Genomic DNA, 9465 nt, shown 5'->3' on the forward strand with positions numbered 1-9465 from the left:
CTATTCTGCAATATTTCGACAGAGAAACGCAGATGAAGACAGAGAGCACACGAGACTACTAACTACTACTAACCTTTCATGAACTAGTGACATGTCTCGAATGTCCAGTCCCTACACTCTGGAAGTAGTCACGGTCGGTAGTCAGATCCTGTCCAACGGTTTATTCTCTACTGCTATACAGGCGACAATAAATGGAAGCAGGTACAGCTAAACATGTTTGCCAACAGTAGTGAACTACACTTGACAACTTCCACATATTTCCCATACAGAAGTTCACGATGGGTGAAATCATTCCCTACAGACTTAGCAGCAGCCAGTTTCACTTCTTAATGAATTCTTCTCCCTTGATGATGTTATTCTTGAGTTCTGGGAGTGCGCTCTTCACTAGTTCAGTCTCGTAGGGGGAAAGCTTTCCGAGACCAAGGTTCTTAGCCAGGCCATTTTTCTGAGAGAGAGAAAAAAATTCAGCAATGAAGAATCTCAGTTCTTTATGACAAGGACAACTAAGGATACTGTAATAACTTACGCCAAGGAGAAGCGGTGTTGAGAAATAGCTGGCTTCAGTTTCATTCGATTTCACAAACGCACACTCAACAACACCCTCTTTTCCTTGCAATGCAGAGATGAGCTGAAACATAGGAACAAACATGGAAAAGTACATGAATGTTTGTTTTTAGGCAGCACATTTTTTTTTCAAAATTGAAAAGAGGAATGGTGAAAATACCGTTATCCACAGGCCTGTCTTCAAAACTCGACATAATGCAGCATAACTTGCAGCGATACTTCTGCTGCAGTAGGCAACTAAGAACATGCATGCAGTACTCACCGAAAATGCAAACCGAGCACCAGCAAATGCCATCGATAATGTTGCAGAGCCCTGAAGAGTAGAAAGATAAGATAAGTACCACATCATGCACTGCATCATTATCCATCTCACTGATAATTTATGCCTTTATGTCGCAAGATCGCTATTTTATCCATCTCGTCACCGTACTACATAGTTGCTATGCTGGTAGGAGTAATGCGACCAAATTTTGTGGTTTCCGACAACCTTAGTTCTATAGCATATTATTATTATTACCAAGTACAGACTTGTCAGGTGTATACTGACATGTTTCAGCAGTCCAGTTTCTGTGTCGTTACAACTTAGTGTTGTACAAATACTAAAAAGCAAAAAAATCCACTCACAGCTCCGGCTTTAGCCTTAACAACTTCAGTGCCAGCTTCCTGGATACGCTTTGTAAGGGCTTCTAGCTCAGGCTGTGGGAAGCTCACGGATGGGGTTGCTTGAGAGATGAGGGGAATAATAGTGACTCCAGAATGACCTCCAATGACTGGCACACTGACAGATGCTGGGTCCAAACCCTGCAGGAACACAATGCAAGTGTAAATATGCGTCCTCAGTACATCAACACTGAGCTCCCCAGAAGACAAACGAAGCACTACCTTAGCCTCAGCAACGAAGGCGTTTGATCTCACGATGTCCAATGTGGTGACACCAAAGATGCGGTTTGGGTCGTAGACTCCATTCTTCTTGAAGGCCTCGGAAGCAATTGGCACGGTTGAGTTGACTGGGTTTGAGATTATGCACACGAGAGCTTTGGGACAGTTCCTTGCACATGCGTCGGCCAGGTCTCGTACGATGGACGCATTTGTGTTGAAGAGGTCGTCACGTGTCATGCCTGGTTTACGAGGCACTCCAGCTGGGATTACGACAACCTCCATACCTTGCAGGGCAGCCTGAAAAACATTGTGCCCTGATCACGTGATAGCACTGCAAAAGGGTGTGTACGAATGCTTACGCCGAGTTCATTGGGTCCTGTGAAGCCTTTGACTTGGGCACGTGTGTTGATGTGGCTGAGATCGGCCGCAACGCCTGGAGTGTGTGCAATGTCGTAGAGGGAGAGGTACGTAATAGATGGGTGCTGTTTGAGGAGTAGAGATAGCGGCTGCCCAATACCCCCGCTGGCTCCAAGAACGGCTACTTTGACATTGTTCTGTAACAAAAATACATAAACTTACTCCTCAGGCCGGAAACCATATCGAAGCATATTCACGACAGGATGTTACAGGATGTGCAGGATAAGTTCGTTACATTGGGGAGCATGAAACTGAGCTTAAACTTATTAGTGTCCCTTGCATGAACGAAAACACTGCTACCATACCCTGTATGTGCGGCTCTCAATACTGCAGTACACGCAGACTGGTACAATTCTATGTCAATGAAGGTCATCGTGATAAATGTGTACCTCACCTTTGAAGATGTCGAAAAGAATCGCTGTGTCGTTGACGAAGCGACAGAGACGAGGTTCTTTGATGAGCGAGCAAACATTTTGCAACCCGAAGAAATGAATATGCACACTTCTACCGAACTACACGATGCAAATTTCTGCCGACACCGGGCCAAAGCAAAGCGACAAACTCTGCTCAGGGGCGTTGCGCGTTGCCGGTGCCGCGCGTCGCTAGCGTCGCAAGCTTTGCGTGTTCGCGTCAAAAACTACAGGTTGGCGGATTGGCTTCGTGGACAGTAAAAACCACGTGGTAAAAAGCTTTCACGTGTAGTTGTGAGGGAGACGTTGTTAGGCTTGAAAGAAACGCAGGCACTTGCAGAATTCTTTTAGAAAAAGGCTCTTACAAGCCGCTCCCTCTGCCGGTTTCTCCTCGCTTTTTCCTTCGTTGCGCGTCCGCCCACGGGAATCAAATTTAAAGGAGCAGTGAAATGATACTGGGCAATGCTGTGAACTCCGCTTCATTCGTCGAGCAGAATATCAGAAGCCACCATGCAAAATATTTCCGCTGAACAGTGTCTCGCAAAAGAAACTCCCTAAAAAACGGCCATGGGCCTTGGAGACCCGGCCCAATCTCGTGGCGTGACGTCATCAGTTCACCGCAAGGACTCCTCTCCCACTGAAAATTGGACTGCTTGCTGCAGTTGATACCGCAACCCTCAAACTATAGGCAAAATGAATGGCACCAAGTAAGAAGCAAGGTGGAACGATGCAGAACGAGAAATCTCAAAATATTTGCCAAAGTCAACTTCCTCAACATGAATCCGATTTCTGGCAAATTTACTGTGCAGCTCGAATACGTGAAGATGCAGGCAGCGGGGTAGGATTTACAAGGACCACATGCTCACTCCTTGCATACAATACATACCATCAACCAGTGGCATAGCCAGACCTCCAAAGGAGGGGGGAGCTCAATACAAAAACCCACTAGACTACTGTGGATAACAACTGCCCTTATCACAGCAACACGCGTCAATAATCTAGTTTTCTTAAATAGATCAACAAGCGACCTTTTCTGCAAAAGCGAAGAAAAATTTACGTACCAGCGGCATGGCCGAGTGGGCTAAGGCATCCGCTCCTTGGTGCTAACCAAGGTCGTGCTGTAGACTGGGAGGTGGTGGGTTTGAATCCTACCGCCGGCTGTGCTGTCCGAGGTTTTCCCTGGGTTTTCCGAAGACTTTCCAGACGAATGTCAGCACAGTTCGTCCTTAAGTCGGCCTAGAACGCATACTAATCCCCTTGTCCCCCCACTCCTTCCTGCTGTCCTCCCTCCATCTGTCCACATCTGTACGCCGCTCATAGCCACAGTTGCTTCGCAACGCTAACACGCAATCAAAAAAAAAAATTACGGGAACAAAAATTCCCAGAGATCATGCACAAATTTGAAGTATGTATTTCACATCTTTGCGCCCCTTGCGGGAGAGTGGCCCTGCATAACCCCCTTTCCCTCTTTGACATTCCCTCGTTTCTTTCTTTCACAGGAGTGAGAGAAAATATATTAAAATAGCATATTTCACCACTACCAAGTACCTCAAGTACTTTGTCCCCATGAAAAGCAAACAGGCATTTCTAAGTCATCTCTGGGGTTGTAGTTTTCAACGTGTATGAATCTTCGTTATGAGTATAGTTTCAGAAGAAAATTGCATCTTCTTACTTTAGGTACACTTGGAGTGAAAGAGCCATGACATTAATTGAAAAACATAATATTTTAATAGTTTATATTTTTTAATTTATATCCTAAACTTCACAAAGCCTTTCAGCTTGCCGTGCAAACTGGAGGAGCCTCAGCAGTGCTGCAGGTGTCATTCCCACGATTCTGCTTGCTGCACCAAACTGGTCAATAGAAATAGGTTCTGCTAAGCACACTGTTCTACGAGACACTAAAAACAGACAATAAAATACAAACTGCACTTACTGTTACAGGCCGCACCTCTTCTAACTTTGTGCGAACTTCATTGGACAAGTTTAACGATGGGCTGAAAGAAGGAAAACTGACAATGAACCTCTTGCACTGCACATATTTGTAGCTTGTTAGAAATGAGATATTGTGCATACTCCTTGTAGTCAATGTCGGTAGGGAGCTGAAGCTGTTCATTTCTAGTGAGCTCTTCAATTTCTTTCTCTTGCAGTGCAACCAAACCAGCATATATTGCTATCAATTTGAAAAAGCATGATTGGTGACCTTGTCTAAAATCATTAACGGTAAAAGACCACGGCCACTGGACTGTTACCTTCGATCTTCAGCCTTGCCTTCAGGCCGTCTGATGACATCACGTTCTCAAGTTGTTCAGGAAATATGGTTGACATGTCTTCTACTGTTACAAGGGAGCCGGAGAGCAGTTCTAAGGCACTACAGAGGAAAAGATGAACAGGAAAAGGAATATCTACAGTGTTATCTACAGTGTTATGAATATCTACACTGGGGGATTTTAGCGATTTTAAGATAAGATACAGTGTTGAACACTGCTTTCTAATCTAAACACACCTCTTTTGTGCAGGGGAGCCTCTTCCTTGGTCTACATTCAGAAGCTGGCTCCATTGGCATGCCGCTCTTGTTTGCAATCCTAAGAACTGCTGGGCTTCACGTAAAATATTTCTGATTTCAACAGTTCTTCTGTATCGTTCTTCACAAACAGATCCACACCTGTATCCTGAATTGTCAAGAGAATCATCAAGTGTTTCTAGGTTAGTAAATAGGCAACGTATGGTATGCAACGCAGAGTCATACGAAGCTCTACCGAAGCTGCTGAGGATGCCACTGAGGAATTTCCTCAACAATTTCCTCGTGCAAGCGGGTCCTGATTTGTGAAAGCAATCTCTATTCCAATATTGAACGTCTGCGTGGAAATGTAAAAAGCCACCCTGTCCATAAACAATGCAAAATAGGGTCCCTGCCTTTTTCTGTAAGCCTCAGGTCTGCATTATCTGGTCGAAGACTGAGCCTAAATTCTGCTCGGCTTGTGAACATGCGGTAGGGCTCAAGAGTTCCGTGAGTTGTAAGGTCATCGATCAGAACGCCGATATATGCTTCCAGACGATTTACTACAAACGGGTCTTTTTTCTGTACTGTGCACGCTGCATTGATGCCAGCGACAATACCCTGCATTTTGAGAAAAAGAATAAATACTTATTATTCACCCAGCGTGTTGTCAATAAAAAATTAGCTACCTGCGCAGCTGCTTCCTCGTAGCCAGTTGTACCATTGATCTGACCCGCAAGAAACAGCCCTGGCACTGCTTTGGTCTCGAGGGTTGGTTTCAGCTGCCTTGGGTCAATGTAGTCGTATTCGACGCCATAACCTGATCGACATTACCTATATGTTACAGGCATTTCATGCTACACGCGATGGCAGTAACTGCACTGGATGGGCAACACTTGCAACGTTACCTGGGCGTATAATCTCGGCTTTTTCACATCCTGGCATGTAGCGGACAAGCTTGACCTGAAGATCAGCAGGGAGTGTACATGAAATACCACTGGGATATATAACATCTGTGTCAAAACCTGAAAGCAGCGTAATAATTATGAGCAATAAGAGTTCAGCTCAACGAACTTATAAGAAGTGTGAGCACACTGGTGTACTGAGAAAAAGCGTTACTATAAGCAATCTCTATGGTATTTCAGTATGAGCATTTATAAAATTTCCAATGGCTACTATAAAGGTATGCATACATACCCTCTTTCTCTAGCCACACTTGATGGTTCCGTCCCCCAAACCGTAACACTTTAGATTCAATTGATGGGCAGTACCTACAGTAGGCAGGAGACAGCAGTTAACAAAGTTTGCCACACAGTTGCCAGTGCAGTTAGGAGTTTCATACGATACCTAGGGCCTCGTATTTCTTCTTTGACATGTCTGTTGAGATGCATGGTATCTAGTACAAGTTTCTCGATATCAGGTACTGTATGTGTAAGACACACGGAAACCTGGTCTTCTGGCTAGCAAGAGAAGACGCAATTAATGCATCAGTGTTTAAATGGAGACAAATTGTAAACTGCATGGTACCAGCATGTTCTAATGTTCTAAAGCATAAGACATCACAAAGAATGTCCACAGATTGACCAATGCCCCATAGCAAGAAGGCAGCAAGGTTTTAAAGTGAATAAAAATAAAGTAGAGGCTTGAGGCCTCATTATTACATAGTAGTAGACAAAATAGTAAAAAGGCACACCTTTATCCAAACCGAGGTGTTCATGAATGAGAATGGTTCTGGGGGGTTGTCAGCATTTACAACTTCAAGGTTACTGAAGTCGATTGTCCTGCCGTCAAGTCTTGGTGGTGTGCCTGCAGCATACTCTTTAGTCAGCTTAAAATTAACTTATAAACTGCATTCAAAGTAATTTAGTAATCCTTATCTATGCAAAGTACATATATTGTACAGTTGTCTACGTTGTGTTCCACAAGAAAGCACTTTTCTAAATGCCCACTCCCTGTATTGGTCGTGGCACCACCGTGATGATGAGCCCGTGATGGCTGGTACCCGGCACGCAAGAAGTATGCAAAAGGTGAGATGGTGACAGAAAATTGGAGTCTGTTGTTGACTGCATATGTTGATTTCAACGAATGCCCCTCTATTTACCACCACCAGCTTTTCCACACTTGTTGGGTCAAACTACTTTGAAAGAGGACATGTTTCAGCACCAACATACCTGTCTTCAACCTTCCCAGCTTAAAGTTGAGTTTTTCTAGAGTCTCTGCAAGTCCTATAGAAGGTTTGTCTCCCATTCTTCCTGCAGGATAGCTTTCCAGTCCTATGTTGATCTGCCCTCTCAGGAAGGTTCCGGTTGTGAGCACCACACACTCTGACGCAATTTTTGAGCCATCACCTGCACGTGCACTGGTCTTTGAACAGATGTACTGCTTCCTACACACTTCTCTACGGTCTCCAGCTCTGTTCCGCAAGTACCTCCTAGCAGCTGTGTCGCCTACTCGAAGCGTACCGTCAACCGGTCATATGCGTGTGTACAGCATTCCGGCTTTGCTTCTGGATTCACTTTTTTTCATAGGGGAGACTGCTGATAGAGAACACTTGTGGAGTTGCTCCAGACTTTAGACAAGTGTGTTGCAAGCAGTACGGATGCAGCAGAAGGAAGAGTACTTACTTAGCAACACTCCACTGCACCGCTTTGCTTTTCCTCGGTTCACTATTAAAAGATCCTCGACGCTTCCGCAAAGGATTGTTAGATTTGGATGTTGCCTGATGTAATGCTGAATGTTTCTCTTATAGAGTGATCTGTCGATCTGAGCACGGTAGCCCTGTTCAATCAAATAAAAAGTAAACTACAGCCTCCACAGTACGTTAAGGTGGTTGTGACACCTCGTACAAGGTTATACCAATGAAAAAGACGGTGCGAACCAGAATTACGAGTTTTACTGCAAAGGGGGCAATAGACACAAGTACTGAAACTCATCAGGATGCGACATCACGACAGGCACCTCGGGACAGGTCACATGCTTACAAGAACCAATAGGAATGGTTGAGGTTCTCGGTCCTTCAGTGACAGTGCTCTACACCAAAGCCTGCTGAAAGGTTTGTACACTGCTCACTGCAACATGCAGGGAAATAATTCTTTTATCCTCAATACAGTGACAATCCATGTATGATGTAAACAACAAGATATCAAGGTGCCACAACCAGTTCCATGTTTGACTGTGATGTGTATGATAAGGATAATGAATCGTACCCAGACAGCTGGTCCTTTACTTCTGTTAAGGACCTTATAGTTGATTCCGGACACATCTAAAGAAATGCAAAAGAACACTTTTATACTATCGTAATACTTATTTTATCAGACTACAGTCATTTATCAGTCAACAACAATACATCTGCGAAGAGCACAGATACACGGTATCGAGAAAACGTCTCAGCCATTTCGGTCTCTTCGAGATAATGCACACGGCCATTTTTCAAACACCCGAAAGCGTGTCAGAGTGTTCAATAACATGAAATGTCCCACCACCACAGACAGGTCTGCGCATGTCAATCGTGCAATTTAGAGAGTACAATACGTGACAAGGTTGTGCTACTGGCAGCTGTCACAAATGCAAACACTAGCACAGGACAAATCTGCTTTCTCACCACAAATCTTTCCACAAACTCCTCCGAGTGCATCAATTTCTCGCATGAGATGACCCTTGCCTATTCCACCAAACGATGGATTGCAAGACATTTCCCCTGAAACGAATTACACAAGGCACTTGTTGTCGGTGTATAGGTAGAGGGTATCTTAGGTTATACCTTAGTGTAGCGGTACATGCATTGATTGTATGACACACATACACGCATACAGAGCTCAAATTAGTACCAATAGTGTCGAAGCGGTGTGTAAGTAGCAAGGTATCGCACCCCATGCGAGCTGCTGCCGTTGCTGCTTCGGTTCCGGCGTGACCACCTCCTACAACTATAATATCATATGATTTCCGACGTTGACGTGCGGAGTTGGATGTTCCGTGACACATCTTTCTCCGGATGTGGTTGCAGGGAATGACCGCTCTGCACTCTGAACGTGGAGAGAATAAAAACTTGGATAGAGAACCCCTCACTGTTCACGCATCATGCTACGGATGTATTCAATTTCTATTATGTCTGTTTTTACGCAAGTGAAAGGTGACCATACTCATCCTCACGACTTCACGAAGGTTTATGAAGATCATCTTGTGCGATACTATCAAAACAGTGTGCAGAACTGCCACGGCGGAATCATGATCCGCAGCAACCGTAACAACCGCGCACAGTCGCTGCTAGCGCCAACAGGAGAGTGCGAGCAAGTGCCAGTGTTTCGGAACACAGATTTCAGACTTCACCAACCTCCCTCGCCACTTCCAAGTTCTCCTGATACTTTCCGGCGAGTCCTTTCACTACCACCGTTGAAACGCTTAAAAATAAAAAATAAAAAAATAGAGGAAGAAGAGGATTTCAGGCGTCAGTTCTGGTTTCATTTTTCGTAGGGTGTTGGGGGTAAAAAGGCGGTGTAGCAATTCCGCGGGTGGGTGTTTTGGCAGGTATTTCGGAGCAAGGTTACATGATCTTTATGGGTATACCCATAAAGATCATGTAACCTTGCTTCGAGGGGCTCATATTAGGGGTGTATGTAGAACACCATGTTGGAGACACATGAGCCATCGTAAGCAACTTGGGCATCACAACGCACACACAAAAATAGCTATGAAACATAC

General features: G+C 44.6%; 2 protein-coding genes across 3 annotated transcripts; both read right to left on the reverse strand.

Annotated features, from left to right (window-relative positions):
* Nucleotides 1-146: 146 nt before the first annotated feature.
* On the reverse strand, nucleotides 147-2475 carry LOC135371099 (malate dehydrogenase, mitochondrial-like). The gene is made up of 7 exons (XM_064605108.1): nucleotides 2255-2475; nucleotides 1803-1997; nucleotides 1447-1740; nucleotides 1189-1365; nucleotides 827-877; nucleotides 527-628; nucleotides 147-445 (listed from the first exon to the last, which is right to left on the reverse strand). Exons 1-7 carry the CDS (start codon nucleotides 2330-2332, stop codon nucleotides 320-322), a joined length of 1023 nt encoding a protein of 340 aa, XP_064461178.1. The 5' UTR covers nucleotides 2333-2475; the 3' UTR covers nucleotides 147-319.
* A 1504-nt stretch (nucleotides 2476-3979) lies between these two features.
* On the reverse strand, nucleotides 3980-9094 carry LOC135371100 (protein MTO1 homolog, mitochondrial-like). Of its 2 annotated transcripts, XM_064605109.1 has the most exons (17): nucleotides 8907-9094; nucleotides 8595-8789; nucleotides 8369-8464; nucleotides 7974-8029; nucleotides 7392-7545; nucleotides 6939-7115; nucleotides 6461-6573; nucleotides 6115-6227; nucleotides 5965-6038; nucleotides 5676-5792; nucleotides 5457-5587; nucleotides 5184-5388; nucleotides 4774-4939; nucleotides 4520-4638; nucleotides 4344-4440; nucleotides 4204-4264; nucleotides 3980-4121 (listed from the first exon to the last, which is right to left on the reverse strand). In XM_064605109.1, exons 1-17 carry the CDS (start codon nucleotides 8941-8943, stop codon nucleotides 4026-4028), a joined length of 2007 nt encoding a protein of 668 aa, XP_064461179.1. In that variant the 5' UTR covers nucleotides 8944-9094; the 3' UTR covers nucleotides 3980-4025. The 2 variants fall into 2 exon arrangements, with proteins under 2 accessions (XP_064461179.1, XP_064461180.1); XM_064605110.1 differs by lacking the exon at nucleotides 8907-9094 and having other exon boundaries at nucleotides 8636-8712.
* Between the last annotated feature and the right edge of the window lie 371 nt (nucleotides 9095-9465).

This window comes from Ornithodoros turicata, chromosome 10 (genome assembly GCF_037126465.1).
Source record: "Ornithodoros turicata isolate Travis chromosome 10, ASM3712646v1, whole genome shotgun sequence".
Classification (NCBI taxonomy): Eukaryota; Metazoa; Arthropoda; class Arachnida; order Ixodida; family Argasidae; genus Ornithodoros; species Ornithodoros turicata.

Coding starts and splice junctions, on each gene's coding strand:
- LOC135371099 (XM_064605108.1), bottom strand. CDS start 2,332: ATGTTTGCTCGCTCATCAAAGAACCTCGTCTCTGTCGCTTCGTCAACG. Junction 1,998..2,254: donor TCTTTTCGACATCTTCAAAG/GTGAGGTACACA, acceptor TTTTTGTTACAG/AACAATGTCAAAGTAGCCGT. Junction 878..1,188: donor TTAAGGCTAAAGCCGGAGCT/GTGAGTGGATTT, acceptor TCTACTCTTCAG/GGCTCTGCAACATTATCGAT.
- LOC135371100 (XM_064605109.1), bottom strand. CDS start 8,943: ATGATCTTCATAAACCTTCGTGAAGTCGTGAGGATGA. Junction 8,790..8,906: donor TCGTGAAGTCGTGAGGATGA/GTATGGTCACCT, acceptor CTCCACGTTCAG/AGTGCAGAGCGGTCATTCCC. Junction 6,039..6,114: donor GAAGAAATACGAGGCCCTAG/GTATCGTATGAA, acceptor TGCCTACTGTAG/GTACTGCCCATCAATTGAAT.